Source organism: Sander lucioperca, chromosome 16 (genome assembly GCF_008315115.2).
Source record: "Sander lucioperca isolate FBNREF2018 chromosome 16, SLUC_FBN_1.2, whole genome shotgun sequence".
Classification (NCBI taxonomy): domain Eukaryota; kingdom Metazoa; phylum Chordata; class Actinopteri; order Perciformes; family Percidae; genus Sander; species Sander lucioperca.
In genome coordinates, this window is record NC_050188.1 from 20,689,714 (window position 1) to 20,708,261 (window position 18,548).

Below are 18,548 nucleotides of genomic sequence, written 5' to 3' on the forward strand. Positions count from 1 at the left end.
ATCTTTTTCCATTCCTCCTGTTCACTGCTTTGAAAATTCTCTGGTATCCTTCCACTGATTGGTACTTTTCAACAACTCTTTCACATATTTGTTTGAAATGGGCAAAGACACTATGAATAGACAGTTTGACATGTCACAGCAGGAAGAACACAGATGTACTGTATATATTAAAATTAACGATGGCTGAATTCCATTTAGCTGCTTCAGTTTCAGGGTCCGGCTATTTTGCATGCTGAGTCACTGTCACATTGTAACGGCTCACTGTCTGGTACGCTTGAATGTAACAGAGCCATCGTTAATGGTATTAGTAACACCTGTGCCTTTTTCTACTACTGACAAGTGAAAATGTCTACTGTGAAAAAGGCCAAATTTCCTCTGTCTTGGTTATGTACTCTTAGCCAAGAAATTGACTAGCCAGCTGTTAAAAACTGCAGATACAGGTTTATTTAACCTAAAATCACACCTTGATTACACAAAGGTGATCTCCATTCAACCAGTGACAACATCGGCGTGTTAGTGTAAAGGTGGTAAATAAATGCAAATTGTTATTCTCTGCTTTACAGTATGTTTATTTAATTTAAATACATTTGTAGAGTTGTTTCGCTTTGACATCAAAGAGTCTTTGTCTGTTGATCAGTGTCATAAAGCCTCTTTAAACCACAGTGATTCAGTGTTGTAAAACAAAACACCGTGTAAACGTTTTCCGAGAGTTGGGTATTTTATAGACACTGTAAAGGTTTCCCTGCGTGAGTTGTAAGCTAGCAGATAGATATGTCTATCTTTAAAGTGGCAATCCGTAAGATTTCACTTTACAGCCCCACTGACGCATGCTGTCACCATGACAACTAACTACAATCGCCATTTTGTTAAGTAGTAGTCAAATCTAAAACCGAAGCCACGACTCAATGGCCTTTCTATCCATTTTTATTTCTATGGTCTGGAGTCTTGTTGTTAACACACAAGCTTCAAGTTTTCAGAATCGTGTGCATACTGTAGTTCTATTTTTTGTGTGTATACAATGGATTATGATTGATCCTATGGCCCACTGATTATCTCCCGGAATAAAATGCTGTATTACAATCATAATAATAATTGTGTTACCCCCCCTTAGTGATTGATAGTGATTTACAAGACATTTATTTAAAAGAAAATCTTCAAGATTACAGCTTTAAGTATCGTGATTAAATGTTTTTACAAAATGGATAATAAATATTGGCTCTATATTAGTAGTAATATTATTATAGTAATATAGTAGTACTATATTAGTAGTAAAAAAAATAAATAAATAAAAAATAAATATATATATGTATGTGTATATATATGTATGTATGTATGTATATATATGTATATGTATATGTATATATATGTATATGTATATGTGTATATATATATATATGTGTGTGTGTATATATATATGTATGTGTATATATATATATATGTATATATATATATATATATATGATATAGTATATATATATATATATATATAGTATATATATATATATATATATATATATGTATGTATATATATATGTATATGATATGTATATATATATGTATATATATATATGTATATATGTGTGTGTGTGTGTGTTATATATATATATAGTATGTGTATATATATATGTATATGTATATATGTATATATATGTATATATATGTATATATATTTATATATATATATATGTGTGTATATATATATATATATATATATTTATTTATGTGTGTGTAAAATTATTTTTTTAAGATGGTACAACTTTATTTTAAATCGGGGACTGTGAAACATTTGAAGCAAGCTTTTAATCCAGCAGCAGAGCAACCAAGACGAGGTGTTTCATCATAATGTATTAACCTGCAGTGAAATACAAATGTCTACATGTAGTGCTGTTTCCGCTCTATTTCATCTAACACTTACTATCGTTTTTAATCTGTTTTATGACTATTGTGTCACCACAGTGTTAACACCGCCATCTAGCCCCTCTGGCACCATAATAATACATAAAGATTAAACATTTATTTCCTGACAGGGGACGTAGAGGTGGAGTGGATATGCCCAAAGCACAGCCTACAACATGATGGCATGATGGTAGAAGAGTTTTATTATCAGGTCACTTTTATATTGTGACAGTTGGACTGACTTTTACACTGACTTGTATTTCATTGTCAAGGAATTGAACTCATGAATGTGTTTTTATTACTGTTTACTTTTGTACTGTACTTGTACTTTATACTTGAGTGTGTGTCACTGTTGAGCCATTTAGGTCAGATAATCAACTTTTATAAGTAATAATGAATGGCTGTGTTCTTTCAGTTTGGCAAAGTATGTTGCAGTAATGTATGAATGAATGAACTATGGTAGTTACTGCTGTTGGTTTAAACAAAACCTGAACCTTTTTGGAATAGTAAAACTGGTCTTTCTCATCTGTTTAGTCAGTGTATTTACTGTGTGCGTCATTGTGTGTTGGCTCTGAATGCTTGTGTGCATTGTGTTTCAACAGCAATCACCTGACACTATCCCCGGACCGAGCGCTGGACCTACAGTACACAGGGTAAGGAGACACACACACACACACACACACACACACACACACAGGTGATGATGTCATTGCCTTTAGTTTTAGCAAAAGTGTATTTGTTTAGACCCAATACAGGTGACATCTGTGGTGATATTACCATGGGCATTTTCCAAGCTAGTTTCACCAACTACACACACACACACACACACACACACACACACACACACACACACACACACACACACACACACACACACACACACACACACAAACCTCTCTCTCTCTCTCTCTCTCTCTCTCTCTCTCTCTCTCTCTCTCTCTCTCTCTCTCTCTCTCTCTCTCTCTCTCTCTTAGGGAGTCTTGATTTGTCATGCATCACTTTAATGCGGTTTAGCAAATATTTCAGCACTGCACTCTGAAAAGGCCTTAGGGCTTAAATACCACACTTGAGTATTTTTTTCTTTGAAAATTGAAATCATTAGCTAAAGAAATAAAAAGTTTTTGTTTTTTAAAATAAGAAATCAACATCTGAAGCTTTAATGCTGCTTATATATGCATCTTGCTGTTACCCCTGCGCTTAGCTGTTTGTCCCTCAGCACTGTTGTATTTTTTTATTGGTTGTATTTCAGTAGATTCTCTTTTATATCTTGCCTCAATGGAAATGGCTATATCCAAACATTGATTTAGTACCTAAAGCAGTATGACGCTGGTAAAAACTCCTTACCCATGAGCACCTAAACAGCAAGATGCTTGCAAAAAAGAGCTTTAAATTTGATCTTTGCTAAACCAGTTTTAATCTCCTGCCCTCAGTTTGTTACAGGATATTAGTCTGGAAAATATTGACTAAGAATTGATTCAACCTGGTCACTGAAAGATGGACTAATTAATAAACTATGGATGTTAGTTTGGATGATGGTGACAATGGGTGGTGCTTTATTTCCACCTCTTTATTCTCAAACTGGGATCAACTGCTTCGAAATCAAACATGATTATGCAACTGCGTGGCCTATTTGTCACCTCAGATTAGAAAACCCATTTTGGTAGATACTAGTACATGTCACATTTGACAGTTTGTAGAACAGCTTGGAAATCTAAAGCAAAACATGTTTAAGCAAAGGTGTGTTCATTTGTCATTGTTTATCCAAACTTGATCCAATTGCCTGCCACGTAATTTTGTTGTATTGGCAACACCCATAACTGAAGAGAAGGCTGATCAAGGCTCAGCAGACCACAGTGTGTGTGAAGAGAAATTTGAGGTCTGGCTGTGTAAGGCTGATTGAACCCTGGTTCTTTGTTTGAAGTGCACCTTGTTGCCACAGTGATGATCAGTAATTCTGCTTTGAGGTCAGAAACCTCCTTTGAGCCCAAGACACACAGGTGAAATTTAATACTGCACTTGGAACATTATGTTACAAACTGTAGATCAGGAAAAATTCAAAACCATCTGCAAAAATATGTATGGTGTCAGCCTTGTGTCCTTTTGCATGTGCATGAGATTTAACAAAATGGGGACCCTCTCTTAAGCCCCTTTCACACAGCCTGTTAAGGAGGGACTGATGCGCCTTAAGCCGTCTCGCTGTCTGTGTGAAAGTTAGGAGATAGAATGGGGGGGACAGAGTTGTTGCTCCTTTAAGCCCGCATGTTATGGGAAATCACACACTGGGGTGGCATGATGCCACTAGGGCTGTGCTCGATTAAAGAAATTCTTAGTCGACTAACACTCATTCAATTACGACTAATCGATTAGTTGATTTAATCGACAGAGCTGTAAATCTGAGTTTCTCTGCAAAGAGTCATGCAAAAGCACCACTTTAATTCTTGTGTTTACCAGAGATGTGCTCATACATTTCTTGGAAATAAGTCATTCAGCATGAAAAAAGCATAAAACATGACTAATCGACTAAAGAAATCTTAGTTGACTAAGACCAAAACGACCGATTAGTCGACTAATCGACTAAGAGGGAGCAGCCCTAGATGCCACCTTTGCTTGGTTCTGTGTGAATAAAGAAAGTGTGGCACTATTCAGGATCTCTGTGTGAAAGGGGCTTTAGAAACATTGCTCCATAGCGCCACTGGCAAAGTGTTTTCCTGCATAGAGGGATTTGTGGTGCCCCCCCCCACCCTAAAGAGTTTTTAGCCAACCCCACACCCCTTTCCTCAAACTCACTCCCCTCCCCCTTTCCAATGTTGTAATAAAATATATTTTTTAACCAGTTTTGTTGATTGGGGTTTCATTTACTCAAGCATAATAGACATTTTGTTTATGGTTAGAAATAACAGGAAAATGCATAGATTTCTGTCAAATAAGATAACACAAACTCATTGCAGAACCAATCATGCTTACTTTCGTGCGTAGTCACCCCCCCAAAGGCCCATTCTGAGCCAGGAAAAACCCACAGGGTACCCTTAATGTTGCAATACATGGGACCATTTATCTAACACATGCTCTACAACCATCCTACTATAAAAGTTAAGACTTGAAGTGCAGTCATTTGCTTAATCTGCTTCCATGAGGGAGTCTCTCATGTTTTAACATAATGTGAATGAAGCCCCTATTAAGCGGGCTCTGCTGTTTCACATGTAAACGTGAATATGAATGAAACAGAACAAACAGCCCCTGTAAACTGCTTAATTGAAATACGGTCTTATTTACCATAACGTCAATAGCCAGATTATTGCAGAGCGTGTAGACACAGTCAATATGTCATTCCTCAGGGGGAAAGTTATCGAGCTGTCCTTGTGAGCACGTCAATGACAGCATGTTGCCACATTACATGTAGCTCTCTGCAGTCTAATGTCCATTTCCAAAACAATGTTGGGATAAGATTTTTGTCATCAGTCACATTTATTAGTTTTGAGTGTTTGGATTTTAAAATAACAGTTCAAAAATACATTTTGTTCAGTCTTGTTCCCAGAGTTTTCCATGTGCTGGTCGGGCTGTGAGGAATGCCTTCCTCTCTCATGGACCATACCCAGCTAAAGACAAGATACACCTGGCCAGAATCATACGGTACACTTGTCTTTGTTTGTGTGTCTGTCTGTGTGCAGGGATGAATCGATGTGTCTGGTGAAGCATGTACACTGACTCACCATTCACTGTTGAGGCCTGTCCTGATTGGCCAGTCAAGTTGTTTATGCAGTAAGATGAGCAAAGTGTGACGTAGACATTATATAGCAGAGCACAAGATGGTCTGGGAATACATGCACGCTCATGCAATATACTGTACATATAGATGCATGCAAAGACCATGTGAACATCTGGACTCAAATAAAAAATAGGTAATCTTTACTGTCATCACATATACACATACACAAGGAGTTTATCCTGAGGGAAAGCAGACGGAAAGTATTCAGTGTATTCAGAGGAAAAAGGCTTACAGAGAACTAATGAATAATCAATGGATATTGATTAAATTAAAAAGACAAGCTTTGTGTCGAGGGAAGAAGTGTGTGCATGCATATCATGACAGTGTGGCTGTACTAAAAAATATGTTTGTATTTTAACAGACGTAGCTACGTGGGCGTGGAGCTGGTGCAGTGGCTGTGTGAGCAGTGTCTGTACGTGCGCTGTCGGACTACTGCTGTGCGTGTCTGGCAGGTGCTGCTGGAGCTGGGAGTCTTGCTGTCTGGTAAAAACACAACCACACACACATTCACACACACACACACACACACACACACACACAATTAGAATCCCTGGAGGTTTGTGTGTGCTTTAAAGTGTATAGTTAACTTCCAGTGACTTCAGCAACAATCCACACATCTGTGAAAGAACCAGGTTCACCAGGTAATTTTCAACAGAATAGAGGTGAATTCACTGCTTCATTCACCTGCTTAACTTTCCACAAGGTAGAATGACACTGTGGCTTTGTGTACCCAAGCCCCCCATTAATAATCCCAAACATCCTATTTCATTATTTACCAAAGACCATGTTAACAACTAACGTTTTACCACCAATATTCTAAGAAACTGTGAATCTATCACCATGGATGTGATTGCTGTATTCAATAGAGCTGATACAGAAGAAAAGAAATGGTATTATTTATATTGCTTTTACTGTATGATGTGTTGAAACTACACTCAGTATACTATGGCTGACACATTGTAAAGAGTGTAAAATATTCAAAGGCAATTCATGTTTCTTTAAAGAATGAGCAAACCTGTTCCTCTTGAGACTACCTGCAGTTCAATGTTCAATGATAAAGAGTTTATCCAGGTTTTCATTGTTGTCACCATGTTTTTACTCTTTCTCTAGAACTAAAAAGTGTGTGCTATAAACGAACCAATGTACATATTACATTGTTTCTTTTTATCAGAACAACTTAAAGACCTATAAGTTGCTAACCTCACAAGTTAAATAGCTTGTTTGATTTGAGTGTGAATGATGAATACTCAATTCTTGATTATGTAAATCTGTGTATATTTGTACAAACGATAACAAGCATGCATCACTTGCCTTCCTTTGTATAGCATAGACTGCCACTTATTGATAATGATGCAGGATAGGTGAGCTAACATGTAGGGTTGGGTACCGAAACTGGGTGCTAATATGGCATTGGTGTCTAAACGATACTATCTACCGGACCCAATAGCAACGCGGATTTCGGCGCCTCATTTCTGTGCCACTTAAATGCCTGCACTTCTCTCTGATGCTCGGAAACATACATTAGAGGCAACAGAAGCATCACTGTATGTGACGCTAGTTAACAGTACACTTTGCAGCAGGAAACGTTAACCTACCGTTAGCTAGTAGCTAGATTAAACACTGTTACAATGCTGACAGCTAGGCGGTGTAAAGTGTGAATGTTTTTCACTGTAGAGGATTCAAACACCGAGACGTAGGCCTACAACAGTCTGCAGCTGCCGTTGTCTAAAAATCAACACAAAGCGTTTACTTGAAACTGGTAAGCCTTCAAAGTTATTGTAAAATACCCTTTTCCCATCTAGTGGTTGTTTTTGTCGTTTAATAATAAAATAAGTTATTGTTATTACATATTTAATTAATACATTTTGAACATATGGCCTTAGCAATAAACAAGCCATTCTTTAATGTCGCCGGCTGTCATTTTGTGCTCTTCCTTATTTATTTATTTATTTTTAAAGTATCGGTTCAGGCACCGTTTAGGCACCGGCACCGTTTTGAAAGTATCCTTTTAGCACCGGTATTGGAAAAACCCAAACGATACCCAACCCTACTTACATGGTGGCCCCTGAAAAGTAGGGCGTCCAACTCTTTGATTACACTGTGATGACCTTTATAAACAGTGTACAGTACCTTCAACAGGTATTATTGTTTTATTATTGTTATTGTCCACACACCTGATGAGGACCAAGTTTGTTAAAGTAGTCACACACTGAAAATGATAAAGGGAAAATAGGAAAATCTCTGAATGGCTGTTTTGCAAGTCAAATGAGGTGTGATGGAATTTCTGACACACAACAGGAGAGGAAGCTGCTACTTACATGTTCTTTTGGTGTTTGTGTGCCTATTCTTTCCTCAGTGGACCAGCGGGTGATGTTTTCAGACTCAAACTCTTACTACCAGTTCAGCTTTGAGGAGTGTGACTCTGCCTCCTGTGACTTTCGCTCCAATGAGGGGGAATGGCCAGAGGCAGTTAGGCTCCTCCTACAACTCGCCCCGTACATCCAGTTTCGCTCTGGAGGCGGGGCCAACAGCCCGTAAGTGTCCATTAAAATCTGATTAGAAGTTACGCTGCAATGGATGGATGGTCGGGCGTTCACTTAAGAAAAAAAAAAGTTTGAACAAATGAAAATGAACACTTAATTAGTGTATATTAGGGCTGTCAATCAATTACAAATGTTTAATTGATTGTCCATAGTTAACTTGCGATAAATTGCAAATTAATTGCACATTTTTTATCTGTTCTACATGTATTTTAAAGAGAATGTTTTCAAGTTTTTAATGCTCTTATCAACATGGGTGCGGACAAATTATGCAGATGTTTATTATGCAGATGTTTATTATTATTCCAAAACAATGACAAATACTGTCTAGAATATTCTCCACAATAACCTCAAAGGTACTGTATGCCCAAAAAATATTCCCAACCATAATATGGCAAACTCAAGCCCATAAATCAACAACAGATGGGCATATTGACCTGAATGTAACATTACTTGGTAATTCTAACACAATGTAGTGTCCTACTTAACACTTGTAAAGGTTAAATAAGAGGGGGAGGGAGGTTATCTGTGTCAGCCGTATGCTTGGCCAGCAAGTGGTATTTGAGACTCAACGTACTCCGGGGGTAACTCAATTCACATCGACAGGACATGCAAATAACTTGAGTCTTGTTGAGAGAATCATCTGGAAGGGCTTTGAAACTGAACTTGTCATTCAAAAGACCCTTTTCTTTTTTCCATTTCTGCTCAAGGAGGTTTGTTTCTGCTAGCCGTCCACAACGTTACTGCTGCATCAACCAAGGCCCAAATCACAGAACGTGCGTTAATCGTGCAGCAAAAAAGAGTGTTAACTCGTTATTATCTCATTAATTGTGACAGCCCTAGTTTAAATAAAAGCTGCCTCACCTTGATGTTGATTTCAAAATGTGTTTCATGGTTAGGGCTAAAATATGCCTCGTTACGCTACACTCAGCCGAACACGCACAGGGATTAGAGGTTTGTGTGGCTGGTTTTTATAAGACCAGCAAGTACAGCTTGTGTAACATATTATATTTGTATACTATTATTTACTCCATTTTGTGTTAACAAAAAGAAAAGTGCAGTTTATGAATGCCCCCTGCTGGACTGCAAAGCATAGCCTGTTGCGTTTATACTGTACACTGAATTTGGAGTTCAGAAAAACCATTATATATTTAATATATAAATTGTTAATATATAAGTTTGAATGGTTGTTAGAATTTTTAAAATTTAAAAAGTTACAGGTCTAATGGATAAACATACAGACGGACATTATCGGTCATATTTATCTGTTATAAGGACAAGTTAAGGGTTTCCACTGTCACTGGGTCACTGTCATTAGAGCCCGCATGTTAAACAATTTTCAGAATGTTGAGCATAGTTGGTGAACGTGACTAAGGGGTAATGTATCGGATGATCTCCATTGACCTGAAGTGGAAGCCCGTTGCTCTGGTAAAATATCAAAGTCAAAGTGACAGTGATCCTATTTAGATTTATGGTTAAGGTCATTTGTCTGTCTGATCTGGCACTGTGTTTGATTTGGTGGAAATGTGGACATGCACGTTTGGAAGTACTGTTTTGCAACATAATATATACTCACACATACACATATCTTCCTCAAATCCCAGCTAGAAACCTAATCTCTATTCAGTGTTTTAAATCCTCAATGTGCTTGTGTGAGAGACACATTGATGTGCTGCACACACACACCTTCACATCCTCAAACACTCATAAGATGGGCTCTGACACACGCGCACACACACACACACACACACACACACACACACACACACACACACACACACACATGCAGAATGGTTTCAGCCAGAGTTTCCTACTTTGTTGCTCCTGTGTGTGGGATTCCTGCTGAGCCTGCTACTGAACTCAATCTGTCACTCAGAGAAAGAGAGAGAGTGAGACGGGTAACCGGAAAAAGAGTATATATGGAGAGCGAGGGAACAAGAGCACACGTCAACACATTCATCTGTGTGTCAACTTCAAACGGTGTATTTGCAGACACCGGAGAGCGAGCATGACAGTGAGGGGAATTGAATGTCATACTTACTAATACAAATCTCATGTAACATACTGTATGTACTGTATGTTACACTGGCTGCTTCCAAGAGAGTTGACGATGTATTGGTTAATACACTAATTCATTGGTTAATGCTGATTCTTGATTTTTGTAAAAAGCAGACAGAATTACCAACGGGCTAATAAAATGAAGTAATTCAAATAATATCCCGGCGATGTGCACTGTCTGAACCTGAAGACATACAAACGTGTTAAACCACCTGTTAAAGCCCTGTTCAGCAATGCTTATGAGGAGCTTGAGCTTGAGGATTTCCTTGTGTCACTGAGCTACTTGATAAGGCAACATTAGCTGACTGTTAGGCGTCCTGCTAGTGATTTTTACACTTTAGTGAAGCCCAAGAACAACATGCTACTAATTAAATGGGCTATCTCCTTTGCATCATGTGTAGAAGATGTTTTTGTGTGTGTCATCATTCAGTTTGTGTGAACCATAGTATTTGCCACCAGGCACAATGTGGTCATTAAAGTTGATTAGTTTATTGTTCATTGTACACTGCACTGCTTGCTAGATATAAATATTCTTTTGTGGAATAAAACCACAAGAATTTCATGGTCTTCTGAATCTTAAAAGTGTACTATTATTTTAACTGAGAGTATATTTTTTATATATATAAACTTAGCACAAAAAGTAAGGAAATTTGTGTTTGATAGATTATTTCTCTGTGGTAACAATGCTTTTTGGCAATAAATCTTATACCGTTGGAAAGCCTGTTTAGTTCCCTTTCAAATGGTGCCCCATTTGTAAGGAACATGCATTTGTGGGAGGAGCAGCAGCGCTGAGTATGTGGGTTGTGCTCATGAAAAATTTGCCAAATCTTCTCCGCCAATGCCAAACAGCTTATTCTGCCATTGACAGATTGAAATTTGAAGAAACAAGACATATTGGCAATTTAACAATTTATTCATTTCACAAACCGGAGCCTCAGTAGCGTGTGGAAGAACCATACACAGCCACAACAGCCTGGCACCTCCTCCTCATGCTGGTCACCAGCCTGGTCACACACTGCTGTGGGATGGCATCCCATTCTTCAACCAGCATTTGTTGCTAGTCAGCCAACGTGGTTGTGTTGGTCACTCTGGCACGAACAGCACGCCCAAGCTGATCCCACAAGTGTTCAATGGGGTTGAGGTCAGGACTGCTGGCAGGTCATTCCATCCTCTCCACTCCCACATTCTGGAGGTAGTCTCTGATAAACCCCGCCCTGTGGGGGGCGAGCGTTGTCATCTTGGAGGATAGAGTTCGGTCCCAGACTGTGGAGATATGGGATTGCCACTGGTTGCAGAATCTCATCTCTAAATCAGGCACCTGATTGGCAGCACCTGGGAGTACCAGAAGCTCAAAACAAGTGTCAATAGCAACAGCAAAATAACCTGTTAACCTGGCAATAGCAGAGAAGATTTGGCAAATTTTTCATGGGCACAACCCACATACTCAGCGCTATACTATATATACAGTGAGGAAAATAAGTATTTGAACACCCTGCTATTTTGCAAGTTCTCCCACTTAGAAATCATGGAGGGGTCTGAAATTGTCATCGTAGGTGCATGTCCACTGTGAGAGACATAATCTAAAAAAAAAAATCCAGAAATCACAATGTATGATTTTTTAACTATTTATTTGTATGATACAGCTGCAAATAAGTATTTGAACACCTGAGAAAATCAATGTTAATATTTGGTACAGTAGCCTTTGTTTGCAATTACAGAGGTCAAACGTTTCCTGTAGTTTTTCACCAGGTTTGCACACACTGCAGGAGGGATTTTGGCCCACTCCTCCACACAGATCTTCTCTAGATCAGTCAGGTTTCTGGGCTGTCGCTGAGAAACACGGAGTTTGAGCTCCCTCCAAAGATTCTCTATTGGGTTTAGGTCTGGAGACTGGCTAGGCCACGCCAGAACCTTGATATGCTTCTTACAGAGCCACTCCTTGGTTATCCTGGCTGTGTGCTTCGGGTCATTGTCATGTTGGAAGACCCAGCCTCGACCCATCTTCAATGCTCTAACTGAGGGAAGGAGGTTGTTCCCCAAAATCTCGCAATACATGGCCCCGGTCTTCCTCTCCTTAATACAGTGCAGTCGCCCTGTCCCATGTGCAGAAAAACACCCCCAAAGCATGATGCTACCACCCCCATGCTTCACAGTAGGGATGGTGTTCTTGGGATGGTACTCATCATTCTTCTTCCTCCAAACACAGTTAGTGGAATTATGACCAAAAAGTTCTATTTTGGTCTCATCTGACCACATGACTTTCTCCCATGACTCCTCTGGATCATCCAAATGGTCATTGGCGAACTTAAGACGGGCCTTGACATGTGCTGGTTTAAGCAGGGGAACCTTCCGTGCCATGCATGATTTCAAACCATGACGTCTTAGTGTATTACCAACAGTAACCTTGGAAACGGTGGTCCCAGCTCTTTTCAGGTCATTGACCAGCTCCTCCCGTGTAGTTCTGGGCTGATTTCTCACCTTTCTTAGGATCATTGAGACCCCACGAGGTGAGATCTTGCATGGAGCCCCAGTCCGAGGGAGATTGACAGTCATGTTTAGCTTCTTCCATTTTCTAATGATTGCTCCAACAGTGGACCTTTTTTCACCAAGCTGCTTGGCAATTTCCCCGTAGCCCTTTCCAGCCTTGTGGAGGTGTACAATTTTGTCTCTAGTGTCTTTGGACAGCTCTTTGGTCTTGGCCATGTTAGTGGTTGGATTCTTACTGATTGTATGGGGTGGACAGGTGTTTTTATGCAGCTAACGACCTCAAACAGGGCATCTAATTTAGGATAATAAATGGAGTGGAGGTGGACATTTTAAAGGCAGACTAACAGGTCTTTGAGGGTCAGAATTCTAGCTGATAGACAGGTGTTCAAATACTTATTTGCAGCTGTATCATACAAATAAATAGTTAAAAAAATCATATATTGTGATTTCTGGATTTTTTTTTTTTTTAGATTATGTCTCTCACAGTGGACATGCACCTACGATGACAATTTCAGACCCCTCCATGATTTCTAAGTGGGAGAACTTGCAAAATAGCAGGGTGTTCAAATACTTATTTTCCTCACTGTATATATATATATATATATATATATATATATATATATAAAAATAGACTATATATCTGAATTCAATTCTGAATATGTTTTATTGGCATGAAAGTCTCTCTGTCTCATTTTCTCTCTTCCTATGTGGTTCACATTACAGTACGGGCAAAACCTGCAAATATAGTGCTTTTTTTGAAGAGCTGTCTAAGGAGACAGCATTAAAGTTAAAGTTGCAGCACCACATTTGTTCATTTAAAATTTAGTCCATGTCAAGTTTAGAATGTCAGAGAGGGGACTGATCATGGAGTTAATGTTTAGATGTGAACACCACCCTGTCTAGCACACTAAACTATACAGTGTGCACTGATTTCAGTCCTTTTTCTGTACAGTCTATAAGTTGTATGCAACTTCCATATCTAACACAGTAATGTGAACACCTGGACAGTATAATGTCATCGAATACAATAGCCCTGCAACCAATACATTTTAAGGCTATGTTTAGATTATGTTGAGAATGTGTAATATGTTGTCAACCTGTATACAAACAATGACTAAATATTAAATATTACTTGAACTACAGAGTCAGCTTCACAAATGCACATTTTCTGGTAGGGCTATTACTGAATATTTAATGCACAAATCTTTGTACTCTTTGTTCCCACATTATACTGTATATAATATACAGTACATTATCTATATACATACTTAATTGTTTGGTGTAGTAAGAGGTGGTGTTTCCTGCCTTTGTGTTCTCTGCATATCATTGTGCATGAGGTGCAGAATTGCCAGGAGCTAAAATATGACACCTTAGCTTGGGAGGAGAAAACACACTTGCTTGCTTTGCATGGTGCTCTAGTTCAAAAAGGAAAAAAAAACGAATTTGCAGAATGCTGAGGAACATTTTAGCTAAAGAGGAGGGCAACCAAAGGATCACTGGTTTTGACATTACGCTACGTTACGTCCTCCTCCACAAATAACTCCATCTGCAATGTGGCACAAACTTTTAGTTCTGTGTAAGATTGGTAGCATTTAGATCACAACCATATGTGTATATGCAGTAGGTAGATTGAAGCCAAAGATTTACTTATATTTCTCTTACTTAACATACTCTGTATCAAAAATAGGGTTGGTGACACATTGTTCACATGGGATCTGTTCTGGTAAATCACAAAACATGACTACAACTTGCGGCATGTGCCTTGGATGTGGAATGAAAAGGGAGCTGTTGACAGCACCAATCATGTTAATCCTCTATCAATACTGTTCTGTGCTGCTTAATGATTGGTAACACACCTCCCACTGTGTCTCTTCTAGCTCTGGTACATCCAGGCTCATGGTGAGTCACCAAATTGCCAAATGAACGCTGGCTAAAAAAACGTAATGACCCTTATGAGAATAAATTTAGCATGATGACTGAGAATAGACTTTATACATCTCATGATCCACTAATGGACAACAAAAGGTAAAAATCCCCAGCATTAAATTGCATTGACAACTTGATAATTTGTCCTTGTTCATTTCACTCTGTGAGATGTTTGAACATCAGTTATCTTATTTTAAAGGAGAGTGGAGGCAAGTCATTTTGACCGTAGATACTGAAAGGAAAGCACAAGCAGCAAACTGCTTTTATTGCGACGGTAACAATATGGTATTTTCACTCCTTTAAGGCACCTGTTGGTCTACCTGCCTCTTTCCTGTGTCCGAGCCGATAGCTGATGTGTCAGGCTGTAGGCTGCGTGTTATCACCATCTCCTCCGCTTCTGCATCTCCTCCGCTTCTGCATCTATCATTCCCTTATCAGATTAGTGTACACAGACACAATTACACAGTGCTTCATCTTCGTTCCTTCACAATTATTACTAGTGCCACTGGGATCTGTTGATAAAATCCAAATTGTATGCAAATTGGTCTGTGTAAATGTGTGTGTGCATGCTTGAGAAAGAGTGTGCATGTGTGTGGAAGACCAATCCAAACAGTGGTTTTGTATGAATATATTAGATGATGGGCCCTCAGGGGCAGTCTGCTGCTGTTGAAGACGAACTCCACAACCTTGTATTATTGTGGTGGGAATAATGCAGCGTTTACCCCAAAACAACACACACACACACACACACACACACACACACACACACACACACACACACACACACACACACAATCACACAGTCATATACAAATTTGTATTCACAGAAAAATCCTCAACATGAGTTACACATGTATATACATACTGAACACGTACACACAGCCGCCGCAGTAGCGCGCGCGCGCACACACACACACACACACACACACACACACACACACACACACACACACACACACACACACACACACACACACACACAAAGCCTCACTAACATCAATAGAAGGGTGTCTCTGGGATATTTTTCAATGAAACCACATTAAAGCAAGAAGGGGGGTGCAGAGAAAGATGCTCCATACAAAGATATGTGAGCAGTAAAGAACTACAAAGACAGATGGGAGTGAAAATAAAACAGGCATACAACTCTGCCGAATATCTCATTTGTTGACGTATGCTTTATCATGTTTAGAGCTACAATGATAGATCTGTTGATTATATTTTCAACTAATCCTTTACTCTATGCTATACTCTCATGTTGACTTGATAAATGATATAAACAGTTCATTTAAGTTTGATGAATTGATTAATGTTTAATTATGTTTCATTACATTAAAGAGGTTTGAGTACAGGATTTCAACAAATGTCAGGTCTTATCGATATCTTTCTAATCTTCTGTCAATTCATTTTGTGATCAGATTTACTACTGGTTTGGTCTCTGAGAAACCAGTGATCCACCATTAGGAAGCCACTGTTAGATCTCTTTTGTTTGGATATAATGCGAAGGTTTCTTCATACAAAGGGTGAAAATAGAACAGGGGCTTCTGTCCACTTAAATCAATTTGAATACAGACGTTTTGACTTTTTTTTTTTTTTTGACTGTACACAATGTAGATGTTTGTAGGCTGTAGTTCTTCTCTAGGTTTACCAGGGGGCAGCATAGAGAGGGCAAAAGCCCTACAGGAAACTTATATCTCTTAAGAGTGTTTGGTCAGAATAATGCACATGTCAGTTGTAAGTAAAGTTGTGTGTGTGTGTGTCTGTGTGTCCAAGGTCAGAGGAGGACTCTGAAGGCAACAGAGATATCTGCAGTGAGATTCTCCAGATGAAAGCTCTTGAGAGGCTCACGTCTACGGTCAGTGTTTGCATGTGTGTCTGAAGATTGGTAAATGCAGTATCATATTGCCGTTTCATTACAGAGAGTTTTAATTGATTATTTAAGAGTTTTTATATTTTTCCGTATGGTTTTGTTTTGACACCTTTTCTCAAACAGGTACAAAGTGAGTTGGCGGCTGCTCTCGCCCGAAAGACTCGCAAAGCTTGTAAGTATAAATTTAGCTTGACTGTATGTGCTTTCCTGAGAAGTTCACCTAGTGTCACGCAGTGACAAAGACAATGTTACATAATGAGTGTGAAGATATGTCATAAATAACCTGATTCTGCTTGTTGTTGGTTGCAGTATCAGAGCAGGACTCTGAGACGACAGAGACGAGCCAACAGGAGCCTTGCACACCCAGCGAGGAGAGCAGCCCGGTAATATACACACACACACACACACACACACACACACACACACACACGTAGAAACACACTCCTACTTATACCAAATAATATCCCTTTCATGTTATTTTATTTTGCCTCAAATCTTGATCCTTCAGGTAATTTTCAATCCAATCCAATATTTATATTTTCTGGGTAATTTGGACAGTGCATAATCATCTTAAAGTAGGCCTACAATAGACTTAGTAAAGCCAATCCAAATTAGCATAAAAATATTCCTGATATCTTTTGGTAAAATAAAGTATTAAATAAATCTTATAGTTTGTTATAATCCCAGTGGAGATAATAATGTTACGATTGTTGGAACTGTTAGGACAGGAATAGTTGGACAACCTCTCCTCATACGCAGCACAAACAAAAACATAAAGAGGTGTGGTATAAAATGTTGCTGAAATACATACAAAGCAGCTTTTGGTTCAACGTGTGCCAGTAACACATGCCGTCGTTGTGAATATCATAATTTGATATTCATATTATCAGTTTTCCTGCTTGTTATAGGATTGTGCATTTGGAAGATGTTTCAGTGTTTTAAAAGGGTACAGTAAAGCTTTTTGAGAGCCGTCGTAACCGGATTGCTATTACCAAAAGACTAGAAATGGCTCCATACATCCACAATACTGGCCAATTGAAATATAACTTCTCCAACACAGATCAGCTGGGGACATCCATAATATCAGATCATAATTGGCTTGTTCTGACTACCTTGCTCTCTTTTAAAGGTCACTGTGTGGGCATGTGTGTGTACCTCTGTGAGGTGGCTGAACGTAGAAAATTGGGTCAGAACAAAGTGCAAGGAAGACCTGTTTGCTCTCTTGTCCCATCCCTTTACAGTGGAAACCCCGTCATTTATTCAGTCACTGATTACACCAAAGATGAGGAGAACAGGAAAAAGAGAATCTTTTAAAACACAATTACATATACAGTACCAAAGATCAGTGGTTCACGTTTTTGGCTTGTCGCCCCTTAACACAAAGAAATGGCTTCCACCTTGTCAGAGGTCACATACTGTATGTCTGCCTGATTTCCACTGCAAGTTACGGCTCGACTCCCTTTTTGACTCACTGCTGGAAACCTTTCACCCCTTAAGACAAGACGTTTTGCTCACAAAAGTGGACATCCTGCAGTCCTTCTCAGGGGTTTGGGAACCACTGCAGATTGTAGTGGTAACATGAGCATTAGTTTAATTTATTTGACATAATTAGAAGGAGGGCAATAAACCACACACTATAACTACTACTTTAGTTTGTCATACTGTAACACAAAGACCAAAGAAAAATTCAAAATACAATGGGAGAGTAAAGGAGATAGACGGAGACAGCCACACAATACAAACACACACAGACAGCTTTATCTCGGTGTGCTCTGTGTATCGGACAGGAAGCTTAAAACAGGTTAACAGGAAGGAGCAAGGGACAGGGGTCTGTGGCTCGTGTGTATGTGTGTGTGTGTGTGTGTGTGTGTGTGTACGTATACGTGTGTGTGTGTGTGTGTGTGTGTGTACGTATACGTGTGTGTGTGTGTGTGTGTGTGTACGTGGCTATTCCAGCAGATAAGAGTTGTCACTGAGGGGAGTTTTCCTTGTAAACAAAATAAAGCGT

At 39.0% G+C, this 18,548-nt stretch overlaps 1 protein-coding gene across 1 annotated transcript in view; it reads left to right on the forward strand.

Moving 5' to 3' along the window:
* The window catches only part of rapgef5a (Rap guanine nucleotide exchange factor (GEF) 5a), a 51,828-nt gene that overhangs the window by 7,131 nt on the left and 26,149 nt on the right, over nucleotides 1-18,548 (forward strand). The window contains exons 2-8 of the mRNA XM_031323333.2: nucleotides 2,499-2,549; nucleotides 5,420-5,526; nucleotides 6,024-6,145; nucleotides 8,019-8,196; nucleotides 16,444-16,525; nucleotides 16,664-16,712; nucleotides 16,850-16,923. Of these exons, the coding sequence (XP_031179193.1) occupies nucleotides 2,499-2,549; nucleotides 5,420-5,526; nucleotides 6,024-6,145; nucleotides 8,019-8,196; nucleotides 16,444-16,525; nucleotides 16,664-16,712; nucleotides 16,850-16,923 (663 nt within the window). The remainder of the gene's footprint in view (nucleotides 1-2,498; nucleotides 2,550-5,419; nucleotides 5,527-6,023; nucleotides 6,146-8,018; nucleotides 8,197-16,443; nucleotides 16,526-16,663; nucleotides 16,713-16,849; nucleotides 16,924-18,548) is intronic.